The sequence below is a fragment of the Coregonus clupeaformis genome, chromosome 8 (assembly GCF_020615455.1).
Source record: "Coregonus clupeaformis isolate EN_2021a chromosome 8, ASM2061545v1, whole genome shotgun sequence".
Lineage (NCBI taxonomy): Eukaryota > Metazoa > Chordata > Actinopteri > Salmoniformes > Salmonidae > Coregonus > Coregonus clupeaformis.
The window spans coordinates 28,420,536-28,438,208 of NC_059199.1; the positions used below are offsets into that span (position 1 = coordinate 28,420,536).

Sequence of the window (17,673 nt, forward strand, 5' to 3'; positions counted from 1 at the left end):
TCTCTGTAAACTGCAGTGAAAATGTAATTTGAAAAAAGGCGCAAAAACCCTGTGATTTGAATATTTCATTCCATTCATATCAGTTGTGGGTCTACTCTCGACAGTTTATAAGGTCTAGAAAGGCACATTAGCAGGCCTGTCTGGCTGTATTTAAACTCTGATAATGAGATGCGCTGTCTGTTGCGGATCATCATTCCCAATTGCTGGCTTACCTCTGAAGCTAAGCAGGGTTGGTTCTGGTAGGTCCCTGGATGGGAGACCAGATGCTGCTGGAATTGGTGTTGGAGGGCCAATAGGAGGCACTATTTCCTCTTGTCAAAAAAATAATATCCCAATGCCCCAGGGCAGTGATTTGGGACATTGCCCTGTGTAGGGTGGGATGTTAAAGGTGTATCCTGACTCTCTGTGGTCACTAAAGGTCCCATGGCACTTATTGTAAGAGTAGGGGTGTTAACCCCGGTGTCCTAGCTAAATTCCCAATCTGGCCCTCATACCATCATGGCCACCTAATCAAAAAATGTGGCCACATACTGTATGCTCCCAGCAGGCCCACTTATTCAGGAAAGCTTAATGCATGCTCTGCCTCCTCTCCGATCAGCCTGGTCTCATAGACTAGATGTAACATGGTAAATGTAAATCCGGAACACTCCAATTAGTATGATATGTTATGTTTCGTATGTATTCATTTGTGGATGTCAATCATCCATTTCGTATCATATGTTACGAATTACAATTCATATAATATTGTTACGGATTCCAATTTGTTGTGGCTAACGTTAGCTACGTGGCGAGGTGGCAAACGCTAATGTTAGCTAGGTGGCTAACGATAGCTAGGCTAGGGGTTAGGAGTTAGTTTAAAGGGTTAAGGTTAGGGTTAGGGGAAGGGTTAGCTAACATGCTAAGTAGTTGCAAAGTAGCTAAAAAGTAGTTGCAAAGTTTCTAATAAGCTAAAATGCTAAAGTTGTCGGTGATGAGATTCGAACACGCAACCTTTGGGTTGCTAGACTTTCAAGTTATACGCCCATCCACCCCGATTAACCATGTTTTTGCCTTTAGTAACCTTCTGTCTTATTTAACCATACCAAACGTAAGATATCATACTAAGTATCTTTATAGTGCACTACTTTTGACCAGGGTGCATAGGGCTCTGGTCAAAAGTTGGGTACTATATTGGGAATAGGATGCCATTTGGGACGCATACAAAACCTGGATTGGAAAGGCAGTGCGGTGGAAACAACAGACAGTCACTGATTCATCTGGACAAAGTCTGGAAAGTGTCACTGTCAATGGATAGATGGGTAGATAGTAGCAATGCTTGCCCATCAACACTTTCTCCCTGGACAGTTTTATAGGGCACCGCCTCTCCCTCCCTCTGTACCATATCACTCTCACCTCTCTGTTGCACTTTATTTAGTCCCTACTCTATTGTCTTTCCATTCCCATCCCCTTTTCCCTCTCCTTTTTCTTCCTCTCACTCATCTTATTCCTTTCGTCTTTTGTTTCAGATCGGGTGCAGGTGGCTCAGACTCACTCTACAAGACCAGAACCAGTTGACCCAGTCATCAGAACAGCCACAGTCTCAGTTGACCAGTGAAGACCAGTCAACGAGTGACTACCAGACCAGCCAGAGGCTAGACCTGGTCCCACTATCAGAGGAGAAAGTAGAGGTCCTCAAGGTGAGTGTATGACCTCATTAGTATTTGTACAGTCTGTCTGTCTATGAGCAAGTTTAAGCCTGTGTGTGCTGTACTGTGTTCGTGCGTGTTTGCTTGTTTTACATCACCTAAAACTAACATAACACCCTTGTTGTGTTGTCCAGGTGTACCTCGAGTCCCACAAACAGAGAGAAGCGGAACACCAGCAGTGTCAAGATGCTGACAGACGAGGTGTCTCAGATACAGGAGGTCTGTGAGTTCGGCCATCTTGGTTACATTCTCTCTGCACCAGAAATGGGATAATGACTCAACATTAGTTGAAGGACAGGGAAATTCAAATCAAATTGTATTTGTCACGTGCTTCGTAGACAACAGGTGTAGACTAACAGTGAAATGCTTACCTATGGGTCCTTTTCCAACAATGCAGAGTTAAAGATGAAATAAAAAATACAATTGAAATAGTGGCACGAGGAATAAATACACAGTGAATAACTAATAAAAATAACCAGTAAAAATAGCATGGCTATATATAGGGAGTAGAAAATAACATGGGTATATTACAGGGAGTACCTGTACCGAGTCGATGTGCAGGGGTATGAGGTAATTGAGGTAGGGGTAAAGTGACTAGGCAACAGGAGATATAATAGACAGTAGCGTATGTTTGTGAGTGTGAACGTGTGTGTGTGAGTCTGTGTGTAGCGTCAGTATGCATGTGTGTGCATGTTGTGTGTGTGTGTGTGTGTATGTGTTGGGGTGTCAGTGTAAGTACGTGTGTGTGCAAGAGAGTTAGTACAAAAAAGGGTCAATGCATGTAGTCCTGGTAGCCATTTGATTAGCTATTTAGCAGTCTTGTTTAGAAGTCTTATAGCTTGGGGGTAGAAGCTGTTCAGGGTGCTGTTGGTTCCAAAATTGGTGCATTGGTACCTCTTGCCGTGTGGTAGCAACGAGAACAGTTTGTGGCATCATCGGTGATCAGGCCTACCACCGTCGTGTCGTCTGCAAACTTAATGATGGTGTTAGAGCTGTGCCAGCCACAAAGTCGTGGGTGAACAGGGTGTACAGGAAGGGACTAGGCACGCACCCCTGAGGGGCTCCGTGTTGAGGGTCAGTGTGGCAGATGTGTTGTTGCCTACCCTCACCACCTGGGGCCGGCCTATCAAGAAGTCCAGGATCAAGTTGCAGAGTGAGGTATTCAGTCCAAGGAACCTTAGCTTAGTGATGAGCTTCAAGGGCTCTATGGCGTTGAACGCTGAGCTGTAGTCAATAAACAGCATTCTCATGGTAATCCGTCTGGCCCTGAGGCCTTGTGAATGTTAACCTGTTTAAAGGTCTTACTCACACAGTCGTCCGGAACAGCTGGTGCTCTCAAGCATGGTCCAGTGTTGCTTGCCTCAATGCAAGCATAGAATGCATTTAGCTCGTCTGGTAGGCTTGTGTCACTGGGCAGCTCGTGGCTGGGTTTCCTTTGTAATCCGTGATAATTTGCAAGCCCTGTCACATCCGACTAGCATCAGAGCTAGTGTAGTATGATTCGATCTTAGTCCTGTTTGATGGTTTGTCGGAGTGCGCAGCGGGATTTCTTATAAGTCCGGGTTAGTGTCCCGCTCCTTGAAAGCGGCAGCTCTAGCCTTTAGCTCAGTGTGGAGGTTGCCTGTAATCCATGGCTTCTGGTTGGGATATGTACAGTGCATTCGGAAAGTATTCAGACCCCTTCCCCTTTTCCACATTTTGTTATGTTACAGCCTTATTCTAAAATGGATTAAATAAATACAATTCCTCATCAATCTACACACAATACCCCATAATGACAAAGTGAAAAAAGGTTTTTAGAAATGTTTGCTAATTTATTAAAAATAAAAAAACAGAAATACCTTATTTACATAAGTATTCAGACCCTTTACTATGATACTCGAAATTGAGCTCAGGTGGATCCAGTTTCCATTGATCATCTTTGAGATGTTTCTACAACTTGATTGGAGTCCACCTGTGGTAAATTCAATTGATTGGACATGATTTGGAAAGCACACACTTGTCTATATAAGGTCCCACAGTTGACAGTGCATGTCAGAACAAAAACCAAGCCATGAGGTCGAAGGAATTGTCCGTAGAGCTCCGAAACAGCATTGTGTCGAGGCACAGATCTGGGGAAGTGTACCAAAAAATGTCTGCAGCATTGAAGGTCACCAAGAACACAGTGGCCTCCATCATTCTTAAATAGATGAAGTTTGGAACCACCAAGACTTCCTAGAGCTGGCCGCCCAGCCAAATTGAGCAATCGGGGGAGAATGGCCTTGGTCAGGAAGGTGACCAAGAACCCGATGGTCACTCTGACATAGTTCAAGAGTTCCTCTGTGGAGATGGGAGAACCTTCCAGAAGGACAACCATCTCTGCAGCACTCCACCAATCAGGTCTTTATGGTAGAGTGGCTGGACAGAAGCCACTCCTCAGTAAAAGGCACATGACAGCCCACTTGGAGTTTGCCAAAAGGCACCTAAAGGACTCTCAGACCATGAGAAACAAGATTCTCTGGTCTGATGAAACCAAGATTGAACTCTTTGGCCTGAATGCCATGCGTCACGCCTGGAGGAAAGCTGGTACCATCCCTACGGTGAAGCATGGTGGTGGCAGAAACAATACTGTGGGGATGTTTTTCAGCGACAGGGACTGGGAAACTAGTCAGGATCGAGGCAAAAATGAACGGAGCAAAGTACAGAGAGATCCTTGATGAAAACCTGCTCCAGAGCACTCAGGACCTCAGACTGGGAAGAAGGTTCACCTTCCAACAGGACAATGATCCTAAGCACACAACCAAGACAACGCAGGAGTGGCTTCAGGGCAAGTCTCTGAATGTCCTTGAGTGGCCCAGCCAGAGCCCGGACTTGAATCCGATCGAACATCGCTGGAGAGACCTGAAAATAGCTGTGCAGCGACGCTCCCCATCCAACCTGACAGAGCTTGAGAGGATCTGCAGAGCAGAATGGGAGAAACTCTCCAGATACAGGTGTGCCAAGCTTGTAGCGTCATACCCAAGAAGACTCGAGGCTATAATCGCTGCCAATGGTGCTTCAACAAAGTACTGTGTAAAGGGTCTGAATAGTTATGTAAATGTGATATTTCCGTTTTTTTTGTTTGTTGCCATTTTACAATAAGGCTGTAACACAAAGTGTGGAAGAAGTCAAGGTGTCTGAATATATTCCGAATGCACTTTACATACAACGCTGTCGATGCACTTATTATTGAAGCCTGTGACTGATGTGGTAAACTCCTCAATGCCATCGGATGAATTCCGGAACATTTTCCAGTCTGTGCTAGCAAAACAGTCCTGTAGCTTAGCATCTGCTTCAAAGGACCACTTCCGAATTGAGCATGTCACTGGAAGAACCTGTTTGAGTTTTTGTTTGAAAGCAGGAATCAGGAGGATATAGTTATACGTCTCTGTGTGTGGAGTAAAGGCGATCTAGAGTTTTTTTCCCTCTAGTTGCACAGGTGACATGCTGGTAGAAATTAGGTAAAATGGATTTCAGTTTTCCTGCATTAAAATCACTGGCCACTAGGCGTGCTGCCTCTGGATGAGCATTTTCTTGGTGGCTTATGGCCCTACATAGCTCGTTGAGTGCTGTCTTAGAGCCAGTATTGGTTTGTGGTGGTAAATAGACAGTTTTCATCTATATTTTTTGTAGCTTTCTTGGTAAATAGTATGGCCTACAGCTTATCATGAGGTATTCTAACTCAGGGGAGCAGAACCTCGAGACTTCCTTAATATTAGAGATTGCGCATCAGCTGTTGTTAGAGACACACACCCCTGACCTTGAGTTTACGAGATGCTGCCATGATGGCAGGGAGCTTGGCCCCAGTGATGTACTGGGCCGTACACACTACCCCCTTGCGGTCGGAGGCCGAGCAGTTGCCATACCAGGCGGTGATGCAACCAGTCAGGATGCTCTCGATGGTGCAGCTGTAGAACTTTTTGAGGATCTGAGGACCCATGCTAAATCTTTCCAGTCTCCTGAGGGGGAATAGGCTTCGTCGTGCCCTCTTCACGACTGTCTTGGTGTGTTTGGACCATGATAGTTTGTTGGTGATGTGGACACCAAGGAACTTGAAGCTCTCAACCTGTTCCACTACAGCCCTGTCGATGAGAATGGGGGCGTGCTCAGTCCTCTTTTTTTCCCCTGTAGTCCACAATCATCTCCTTTGTCTTGATCACATTGAGGGAGAGGTTGTTATCCTGGCACGACATGACCAGGTCTCTGACCTCCTCCCTATAGGCTGTCTCATCGTTGTTGGTGATCAGGCCTATCACTGTTGTGTCGTCAGCAAACTTAATGATGCTGTTGGAGTCGTGCCTGGCCATGCAGTCATGGGTGAACAGGGAGTTCCTCTTGTCCAGGTGTGAAAGGGCAGTGTGGAGTGCAATAGAGATTGCATCATCTCTGGATCTGTTGGGGCAGTATGCAAATTGGAGTGGGTCTAGGGTTTCTGGGATAATGGTGTTGATGTGAGCCATGACCAGCCTTTCAAAGCACTTCATGGCTACAGACGTGAGTGCTACGGGTCGGTAGTCATTTAGGCAGGTTATCTTAGTGTTCTTGGGCACAGGGACTATGGTGGTCTGCTTGAAACATGTTGGTATTACAGACTCAGTCAGGGACATGTTGAAAATGTCAGTGAAGACACTTGCCAGTTGGTCAGCGCATGCTCTGAGTATACGTCCTGGTAATCCGTCTGGCCCTGCGGCCTTGTGAATGTTGACCTGCTTAAAAGTCTTGCTCACATCGGCTACGGAGAGCGTGATCACATAGTCATCCGGAACAGCTGATGCTCTCATGAATGCTTCAGTGTTGCTTGCCTCGAAGTGAGCATATAAGTGATTTAGCTCATCTGGTAGGCTTGTGTCACTAGGCAGCTCGCAGCTGTGCTTCCCTTTGTAGTCTGTAATAGTTTTCAAGCCCTGCCACATCCGACGAGCGTCGGAGCCGGTGTAGTACAATTAAATCTTAGTCCTATATTGACTCTTTGCCTGTTTGATGGTTCGTCGGCGGGCATAGCGAGATTTCTTATAAGCATCCGGGTTAGAGTCCCGCTCCTTGAAAGCGGCAGCTCTACCCTTTAGCTCTGTACGGATGTTGCCTGTAATCCATGGCTTCTGGTTGGGGTATGTACGTACGGTTACTGTGGGGACGACGTCATGGATGCACTTATTGACGAAGCCAATGACTGATGTGGTGTACTCCTCAATGCTATCGGAAGAATCCCAGAATATATTCCAGTCTGTGCTAACAAAACAGTCCTGTAGCTTAGCATCTGCGTCATCTGACCACTTCCTTATTAACCAAGTCACTGGTGCTTCCTGCTTTAGTTTTTGCTTATAAGCAGGAATCAGGAGGATATAATTATGGTCAGATTTGCCAAATGGAGGGCGAGGGAGAGCTTTGTACGCGTCTCTGTGTGAGGAGTAAAGGTGGTCTAGAGTTTTTTTTCCTCTGGTTGCACATTTAACATGCTGGTAGAAATTAGATAGAACAGATTTAATTTTCCCTGCATTAAAGTCCCCGGCCACTAGGAGCGCTGCCTCTGGATGAGCGTTTTCCTGTTTACTTTTGGCCATATACAGCTCATTGAGTGCAATCTTAGTGCCAGCATCGGTTTGTGGTGGTAAATAGACAGCTACGAAAAATATAGATGAAAACTATCTTGGTAAATAGTGTGGTCTACAGCTTATCATGAGATACTCTACCTCAGGCGAGCAAAACCTCGAGACTTCCTTAGTATTAGATTTTGTGCACCAGCTGTTGTTTACAAATATACTCAGACCGCCACCCCTTGTCTTACCGGAGGCCGCTGTTCTATCTTGCCGATGCAGCGTAAACCCCGCCAGCTGTATGTTATCCTTGTTGTCGTTCAGCCACGACTCGGTGAAACATAAGATATTACAGTTTTTAATGTCCCGTTGGTAGGATATCCGTGATCATAGTTCATCTATTTTGTTATCCAATGATTGTACGTTGGCTAAACACACAATAGTACAATTGGTTAGAGGTCTGTAAAATGGCAGCCATCTTCTCCGGCGCCATTATCTCTAACAGAGCTTGTCTAGTTTGTTCTCCAATGATTGTACATTTGACCATTAGAACAGAGGTTAGAAGCTGTTTATTTACTCGTCACCATAGTTTCATCTGGGTGCCCCCACGTCTGCCTCTATATCACCGTCTTTTCCTCTTCCGAGTGTCAGGAATTAGGGCCTGGTCCCAGGTGAGCACTATGTCGTGCCTAGGGCTGAGTCATTGAAGTAGAATTCTTCATCCAAATTGAGGTTAGTGATCGCTGTTCTGGTGTCCAGAAGCTCTTTTCAGTCATAGGAAACGATTGCAGAAAACATTTTGTACAAAACAAGTTAAGATCAGCTCAAAAAAAAAGTTCTACATCCCAGCACCATTCTTTACGTTTACATTCTTCAGTTACATTCTTCAGTTCCTTTAATGGGTTGGGTGGGTCAGGGCTTGAATTTCCCTGCGGCATCGACAGCCATGGCCTTCGATGCCCCCTTGTGTGGCTGTAATGCCCCCTAACAAAATCCATGCCTTGCGGCCACTTTGGCTGAACATAATAATTATAATTCCTTTCTCCCAGTGTCAAGGCTGAGGTGTATGTGGTGTGGGAGTCAGGCGCAGGACACCGAAGCTTAGTCCAACAAAGTTTACTTGTGAACCACAAGGCAAAGATACAAAGAACGGCCTCAAAACGACAGAGGCGAGCAATTACGCAACTATGCGTAAAACAACAAAAACAGAGAAAAACACGCAGCACTACGGACAGGCGAAAAACAACACACAACCTAACCAATACAACACAGGCAACTTATAGAACACGTAATCAGACACAAACGGACACAGGTGTGACAGACAGACAAAAGCAATCACACATAGAAACATTAAACGGTGGCAGCTAGTACTCCGGGGACGACGAACGCCGAAGCCTGCCCGAACTAGGAGGAGGAGCAGCCTCGGCAGAATCCGTGACAGTACCCCCCCTTGACGCGCGGCTCCAGCCGTGCGCCGACCCCGGCCTCGGGGACGGCCAGGAGGACGCGGACCCGGGCGCGTGGGATGCCCACGGTGGAACTCCGTCAGGAGGGATGGATCTAGGATGTCCCTCCTAGGCACCCAGCACCGTTCCTCCGGACCGTACCCCTCCCACTCCACGAGATACTGGAGACCACTCATCCGGCGCCTTGAGTCCAAGATGGTCCGGACCCTGTACGCCGGGGCCCCCTCGATGTCCAGAGGGGGCGGAGGGGTCTCTCCTATCTCATGTTCTTGGAGTGGGCCAGCTACCACCGGCCTGAGAAGAGACACATGGAACGAGGGGTTAATATTCTTGTACTCAATAGGCAGTTGTAACCTGTAACACACCTCGTTCAATCTTCTCAGGACTTTAAAGGGCCCCACAAACCGCCGACCCAGCTTCCGGCAGGGCAGGCGGAGGGGCAGGTTTCGAGTCGAGAGCCAGACTCGATCTCCCGGTGCGTACACCGGTCCCTCACTGCGGTGGCGATCGGCGCTCGCCTTTTGTCGACGGATGGCCCACTGCAGATGGACATGGGCAGCGTCCCACGTCTCCTCCGAGCGCCGAATCCACTCATCCACCGCAGGGGCCTCGATCTGGCTCTCGTGCCAAGGTGCCAGGACCGGCTGATACCCTAAAATACACTGGAAAGGTGTTAAATTGGTGGAGGAGTGGCGGAGAGAGTTCTGGGCCATCTCTGCCCAGGGGATATACCTAGACCACTCCTCCGGCCGGCCCTGGCAATAGGACCTCAGAAACCTACCCACATCCTGGTTGACTCGTTCAACCTGCCCATTGCTCTCTGGGTGGTACCCCGAGGTAAGGCTCACCGAGACCCCCAAGCGTTCCATGAACGCCCCCAGACTCTGGAGGTGAACTGGGGACCTCGGTCAGACACAATATCCTCGGGGACCCCATAGTGCCGGAACACGTGGGTAAATAGGGCCTCAGCGGTCTGTAGGGCAGTAGGGAGACCCGGCATTGGGAGGAGACGACAGGCCTTGGAAAACCGATCCACAACGACCAAAATGGTGGTATTCCCCTGGGAGGGGGTAGGTCGGTCACAAAATCCACCAAGAGGTGGGACCATGGTCGTTGTGGAACGGGCAGGGGATGTAACTTTCCCCTGGGCAAATGTCTAGGTGCCTTACACTGGGCGCACACCGAGCAGGAGGAGACATAAACCCTCACATCCTTAGCTAACGTTGGCCACCAGTATTTCACGCTAAGGCAGTGCACTGTCCGGCCAATACCTGGATGTCCAGAGGAGGGTGATGTATGAGCCCAATAGATAAGGCGATCACGAACCTCGAGCGGAACGTACGTCCGCCCCACAGGACACTCGGGGGGAGTAGGGTCGGTACGCAGTGCCCGCTCGATCTCCGCATCGACCTCCCACACCACCGGAGCCACCAGACAAGACTCTGGCAGTATGGGAGTAGGTTCAATGGACCTCTCCTCTGTGTCATACCGCCGGGACAGGGCGTCTGCCTTACCGTTCTGGGACCCTGGGATGTATGTGATCTTAAAAACAAACCGGGTCAGGAACATGTTCCACCTAGCCTGACGAGGGTTCAATCTCCTAGCTGCCCGGATGTACTCCAGGTTACGGTGGTCAGTCAGAACGAGGAAAGGGTGTTGAGCCCCCTCAAGCCAATGCCTCCACACGTTTAGGGCCTGGACTACAGCTAACAGCTCCCTGTCCCCTACGTCATAATTACGCTCCGCCGAGCTGAGCTTCTTAGAATAAAACGCACAGGGGCGGAGCTTAGGTGGCGTGCCGGACCGTTGCGACAGGACTGCCCCAATACCGGCCTCGGACGCGTCTACCTCTACTTGGAATGGTAAAGAGGGATCCGGATGCGCCAGCACCGGAGCCGAGGTGAACAGGTTTTTCAGTTTGACAAATGCCCTGTCCGCCTCAGCTGACCACTGCAAGCGAACCGGACCCCCCTTTAACAGGGACGTAATGGGAGCTGCAACCTGTCCAAAGCCCCCGGATAAACCTCCGGTAGTAATTAGCAAAACCCAAAAACTGCTGCACCTCTTTTACAGTGGTTGGAGTTTGCCAATTACGCACGGGCCGACACACGGTCAACCTCTATCTTCACACCAGACGCGGACAACCGATAACCAAAAAAGGAGACGGACTCCTGGAAGAACAAGCATTTCTCTGCCTTGGCATACAAGTCATGCTCCAACAGTCTCCTCAACACTCGGCGCACCAGAGCTACATGCTCGGCTCGTGTAGAAGAGTACACTAGGATGTCGTCGATGTATACTACCACACCCTGCCCATGCATGTCCCGGAAAATCTCGTCAACAAAGGATTGGAAGACTGAAGGAGCATTCATCAACCCGTATGGCATGACGAGATACTCGTAATGACCCGAGGTGGTGCTAAATGCTGTTTTCCATTCATCCCCCTCCCTAATGCGCACCAGATTGTACGCGCTCCTGAGATCCAACTTTGTGAAGAACCGCGCTCCGCGTAATGATTCTGTCATAGTCGCAATCAGTGGAAGAGGGTAACTGTACTTAACCGTGATCTGATTGAGACTACGGTAATCAATACACGGGCGCAAACCCCCGTCCTTCTTCACAAAAAAGAAACTTGAGGAAACCGGGGAAGTGGAGGACCGTATGTATCCCTGTGCCAAGGACTCGGCTATGTAAGTCTCCATAGCCGCTGTCTCCTCTTGAGACAGGGGATACACACGGCTCCGCGGAAGTGCCGCTCCTGTTTGGAGATCTATCGCACAATCCCCCTGTCTATGAGGTGGTAGCCGTGTTGCCCTCGTTTTGCTGAACACAAGTGCTAAATCCTCATATTCAGGGGGAATGCGCATTGCGGGCACTTGGTTCGGACTCTCCACCGAGGTCGCCCCTAAGGAAACACCTAGACATCTCCCTACACACTGGGCAGACCACTCCATAAGAGCCCTCTGTTGCCACGCAATGGTAGGATCATGGGCGCTTAACCAGGGAAGCCCCAGCACCACGGGATACGCAGGAGAGTCAATCAGATAAAACTGAATGATCTCCTCATGACCCCCCTGCGTCGTCATCTTAAGTGGTGCTGTGACTTCTCTGATCAACCCCGACCCCAACGGCCGGCTATCTAGGGCATGAACAGGAAAGGGGGCTTCTACCGGCCGAAGGGGAATTCCTAACCTATAACAAAATGCACGATCAACAAAATTCCCAGCTGCGCCTGAATCTACTAGCGCCTTATGCTGGGAATGAGGTGCCACCTGTGGAAATCTCACAGGTATACACATGTGACCAACAGAGAGCTCTGGGTAAGTGGGGCGCCTACTCACCTGGAATGACTCCCCAGTGCGTGACCTGTTGTCCCCTCTCCCAGGAGACCCTCCCCAGCACCTGGCCGCGGTGTGTCCTCCACGGCCACAGTTGGTGCAGGGGATGGCCCCCCTCGGGCTCTCTCTCCTCCTCTCTCTAGCGCCAGCACCTCCGAGCTCTATGGGAATCGGCTCGGAGGTGCTGGAGGGTGGAATGGACGACCCCCACTCGGGACGTCCGCGGGTAGCCAGCAGGGTGTCGAGACGGATGGAGATGTCCACCAACTGGTCGAAGGATAGGTTGGTGTCCCTGCAGGCCAGCTCACGACGAACGTCCTCTCGTAGGCTACACCGGTAATGGTCGATGAGGGCCCTCTCATTCCACCCCGCATCCGCCGCTAGAGTCCGGAACTCCAGGGCGAACTCCTGTGCGCTCCTCTTCCCCTGTCGGAGGTGGAACAGACGCTCCCCCGCCGCCTTCCCCTCAGGTGGATGATCGAAGACAGTCCTGAAGCGGCGGGAGAACTCCGCGTAGGTGATGTAAGCAGCGTCTATTCCCCTCCATTCGGCGTTGGCCCACTCCAACGCCTTGCCGGATAGACAGGAGATGAGGGCGGAGACGCTCTCGTATCCCGAGGGCGCTGGGTGTATGGTGGCCAGGTAGAGTTCCACCTGCAGGAGGAACCCCTGACACCCGGCTGCAGAACCATCATATGCCCTCGGGAGCGAGAGCCGAATGCCACTGGGTCCCGGTGCTGAGAGAGGAGGACTGGCCGTTGGTGACGGGATGGTGTGAGAAGGCGTGGGCACCTCTCCCGTAACCAACCGGCGCAGAGTGTTGGACACCTCGTTCATGGCGGCCCCAAGTTGCCGGATCATGGTGTCTTGGTCGCTGATCCGATCCTCCAGCGACTTGGGTGCCGCCACTCCTCCTGCTGACTCCATACTGGTGTGTTGTTCTGTCAAGGCTGAGGTGTATGTGGTGTGGGAGTCAGGCGCAGGACACCGAAGCTTAGTCCAACAAAGTTTACTTGTGAACCACAAGGCAAAGATACAAAGAACGGCCTCAAAACGACAGAGGCGAGCAATTACGCAACTATGCGTAAAACAACAAAAACAGAGAAAAACACGCAGCACTACGGACAGGCGAAAAACAACACACAACCTAACCAATACAACACAGGCAACTTATAGAACACGTAATCAGACACAAACGGACACAGGTGTGACAGACAGACAAAAGCAATCACACATAGAAACATTCAACGGTGGCAGCTAGTACTCCGGGGACGACGAACGCCGAAGCCTGCCCGAACTAGGAGGAGGAGCAGCCTCGGCAGAATCCGTGACACCCAGCTGCCAATCGCCCTGCTCCGAAGCACCTCTCACTCACATGTCTCTCTCAGATATCTCAATTCCTATAAGCCAATGCCCGTCACGTGAAGACAGACACATTGGGAACTCAGCAATGCACACACAGTAGTAGGCTATAAACGCAAATGTTCCAAAATGCAATTAGCGGGAAAACTCATTTGTTAATTATGTCTTTGGCTGGGGGGCAACGAAAGAAAGTTAAGAACATGAGAGAAATACTGGTTTCAATTGCATATGAGGAAGGATTTATAAAATAATCCCCTTAACATTCCTATGGTGGAATATGGTAAGAATGCCTCATAAAATGACAAAATAACGTCCAGGTTTTAAACAATTACGTTTATGGTTAAATAGTTTCAAAATGTTGACTGCTTCCATTCAGCTTGCAAGGTGGTGATGTTGTGGTGTGCAACAGGCACTGGCCTTTCTCTCCTATCTGAGCTAACAGTGCCTCAAGTATGACAGAATCAAGTCTTTAGATGTTAATATTAATTATCTGACATACATTATATTTGTTAAACATGACTGGCGTTTAGCCTATATATGTAGGCTATGTAATTAAAAGTCTCATTAAAGTTTGGCTACATTTTCTGGTGCCTCCCTCCTGTCAGCATCGGTCTGGACATGATAGACTGCCAATAATTATAGGATATCACCAACAATTTGGCATATAGGCTAATTATTTATGTACATTTACATACACTTATGTTTTTCTTAACAGAATAGCTAGTGTTTTTCGGTTTTCAAATCAATTTAATTTGCTATTTTGGTTAATGGCCTTAGTGACCTAGCAGATGGCCTTGGTGCCCTGGCAGATTGGGAACCTCTTGAAGGCCAAATGGCCTTGCCCCTAAAATCACGAAATTCCAGTCCTGGGGTGGGTGTGTAGAGGAAGGGTGTGTGTTATTGATGTAAAGTATTTCTAGTGTATGTGTGCGTGCTTGTGTGTGCTTGTGCATGTGTGTTATTGATGTAGATGATTTCTTATGTGTGTGTTATGTATTGTTTCTCTCTCTTTAGGTTCGGTACTGTCTGAAGACCTTGAGGGAACAGATGGCCACCAGACAGAATAATAACAACAACAAGGTAACTAACACTGCACCTTAGCCCAGGGCTAAGAGCCTCAGCCCTGGGCTAAGGGAGATTTTAGCCCGGGGCTAAGCGAGTGTTCACATTCTGAAGTGGGCTAGCACCAACCTTAGCCCAGGGCTAGCTGGCCCTGCTCCGGAGCAGGGTTAGTACCAACTTTTTGGAGTTAGAACCAGAAACTCGGTGCCAAAACAATGCCTAGAATGCTCACTGTCCATTCACAAATGTGACACTTTCACTTAATTTACATATGCTCATGATGCCTGTAATGCGATGCCTGTAGTGCGTTCTGCACGCTATTTTGACAAGTCAATTCGTACTATTTAATCCTTCCATCTGAGGACAAAAACAAAAATACTTTCATCCATGTAAAAACATTGGTTGCTATGCCTAACAAAAATGGTTGCTATGTAGGCTGGCTAACGACTTCTCACTTGACCAACTAAAGCTAGATTCAAAAGTCGAACAGGCACGCCATCATGAGCAAGATGAAACATCATTGCGCGAGCAAACACTTGAGTGGAGAGAGAACAACTGTGGTCGAGCGAGCAGAGGACAAGCGCAATGTAGTCCCCTGTAGCTCAGTTGGTAGAGCATGGCGCTTGCAACGCCAGGGTTGTGGGTTTGATTCCCACGGGGGGCCAGTATGAAAAATGTATGCACTCACTAACTGTAAGTCGCTCTGGATAAGAGCGTCTGCTAAATGACAAAAATGTAAAAAATTTAATGTGTGCACAAATTAAACTTGAGAGCAGGCAGAACTGCATTTCCGCATGCAGTAAATTAATTTGAGAGCAGAAATGTTTTGTTTGCCTGAATGAATACATAATACATGTCAAGACTTTGCACTGACAAATACGCTGCGTCCCCACATGGATGTCTTTTCTCCCTCTCCGACCAATTTTCCAGTTTGCTCTCCAAAATCCATTTTGCTCTCGCAACTGCTTACTATAATTTTATAACGGGGAAATTCTAGACAATGAACATAGCCTGTAACAGTCTACTGAAACGCAATTGGTCAGATCTTGGACCAATCACGGCTTGACTGCTCTAACCAGATTTTTGACCATAGAGATGAAAGGGGACGGTGAAAGGTGAATGATGGCTGAGAGAAAGAATAGGTGGGAGCTAGACAGCCCGCCATGCCGCTTTGTGGACAACGACTCCCATTGTTAGGGCGGAGGGATATTTGTCTTGTCAGTATTTCCATCATCTTTGGTACTGTCTTTGCCCGTGGGTCGAGTCACCGGATGGAGAGAGAAAGGCCTCCTGTTATGTTGGCTCACCAACAGTGAGGAGAGTTGTAGCTATATGCACTATGGTGTTTTAAATGCCAAAGATAAGACCTGCTTTATGAGGTGCTACAAACCCATGGCAGGATTAAACAGATGGATATTCAGATAAGATTTACTTGGGTTCCAGCCCATGTGGGGGGGGGAGGGGAACGAGGCTGTAGATGGACAGGCTAAACAAGCACTTAGTAGTGGGGATGTTGATGTTGAAGTGTCAATGAGCAAGGCAGAGGCAAAAAGACTGATATATACAGTGATGGTGCAGAGATGGCAGGAGCAGTGGAATAGAAATAATAAGGGAAGGCATTTATTTCAGGTACAGAGGAAAGTCGGGGAGGGGAGGACGACAGGAAGGGACAGAAGACAGGAGGCAATTTTTACAACATTAAGGGTGGGACACAGCCAGTTGAATAAGACATTAAACGTGATAGGAAAGCATCCATCAGGAAAGTGTGATTATTGTCAGGAAATAGACTGTGGAGCATGTATTGCTACAGTGTGGGCAGTATCAGAGGGAAAGAGAGAGGCTGAGATTTAGTATGAGGGAGAAGGGGATACAGGAAATTAGTTTATCTTTTTTAAGAGAAACAGGGTTGGCAGGTAGGATTTAGTTTCTCCCTGTCTCTGGCCCACATTCCAGTACGGTAGGTGGCGGTAATGCACCATAATGTTGGATGCCAACCGCTGATAAACCCCACTGAAGAAGAAGAAGAAGAACTATAATGATGGCTGACAAAAATAAAGAGGTAAGTTCGATCATTTTTCAGTAGAGAAACTAGCTAACCAACTAGCTAGCTAATCAACTATGATTTCAGTATTGAAATAGGTAGTGTTAGAAATTGCATAATTCAAATCTGGTATTGGAATAAGAGAAAACATAATCAAGAGATATTCAATCCAAGCTAAATTTATTATATGCAAAATGTATGTATGATAAGTATGTTGGTTCGTATACGGGCTCACTGAAATACCACGCAGGGCAGACAGAGAACTGACTTCCTCATTACAAATCCTTCCGTAAATACCCTGACAGTTTTAGTTCCCGCTCTCTGCTGGGCCTATCAGGGTAGAGGTTGGGCGTGGTTTAGACTTGCCCAACCTATCCGTTGGCGCACCGGCTGGTCCCAGCCCCTTGGCGCTCCCTTGTTGCACACTGTTGCCAGGCATACGTTTTTATCATAACAACCTGTGGAGTCAGCACCCAAAAGACTGTACGTACCTACGTTCAAGGACGGTTCACAGACAACGGTTCACAGACAACAAAGAGGCAGTGTTCGTATCTGTAAGAAATACAAGTCTTATCTGTCCTACCCCCTAACGTTCCTCACATGAATCACAGCCTGTTATGTGAAACAATTTATATCAGTATAGTACAAACCTATGCTTATCATTAATGCATTCCTTCTAAGCTATTCATCACATACAGATCCAATTATGAGAAAATAGAACCCCACAATCCCCCTTTTCACACCACTGGGTGTGAACCCAAAATAAGAAAACACAGGGTGTCACTCATTAAAATACAATCCAAACGAAAAGAATCACACTTTTATTAATAGGCAATAATGATACTAAAAAATAAAAACCCTCAGTCCTTCCATCTACACCCAACGTACAAACGGTTGGCTACAAGTCACCCAGGAACTTCAAACCTTCACATAAGTAAAGACAAACATTCACAATGGTTAACTTGATTAATAATGCATAATACACAGGATTAATAGAACACAAAACATAAGATTATTAAAACATAAAACACAAACAGGGAAGTACATTTTGGCCCCCTTTAGACACCCTCTAGGGTGTCACTCCACCAAGCCTGGTAGGTCATATCCTTCATTCCTTAGGTCGGAGTCCGGGATTGGGCCGTATCTCACCTTCTGTTGGGAAACCAC

General features: G+C 48.0%; 1 protein-coding gene across 3 annotated transcripts in view; it reads left to right on the plus strand.

Annotated features, from left to right (window-relative positions):
• Nucleotides 1–17,673, plus strand: part of LOC121572762 (tuftelin-like) — a 55,643-nt gene that overhangs the window by 19,149 nt on the left and 18,821 nt on the right. For all 3 annotated transcript variants that reach the window (XM_045222340.1, XM_045222341.1, XM_041884786.1), the window contains exons 2-4: nucleotides 1,506–1,676; nucleotides 1,820–1,904; nucleotides 14,418–14,483. In XM_045222340.1, the coding sequence (XP_045078275.1) occupies nucleotides 1,872–1,904; nucleotides 14,418–14,483 (99 nt within the window). In that variant the 5' untranslated portion in view covers nucleotides 1,506–1,676; nucleotides 1,820–1,871. The remainder of the gene's footprint in view (nucleotides 1–1,505; nucleotides 1,677–1,819; nucleotides 1,905–14,417; nucleotides 14,484–17,673) is intronic.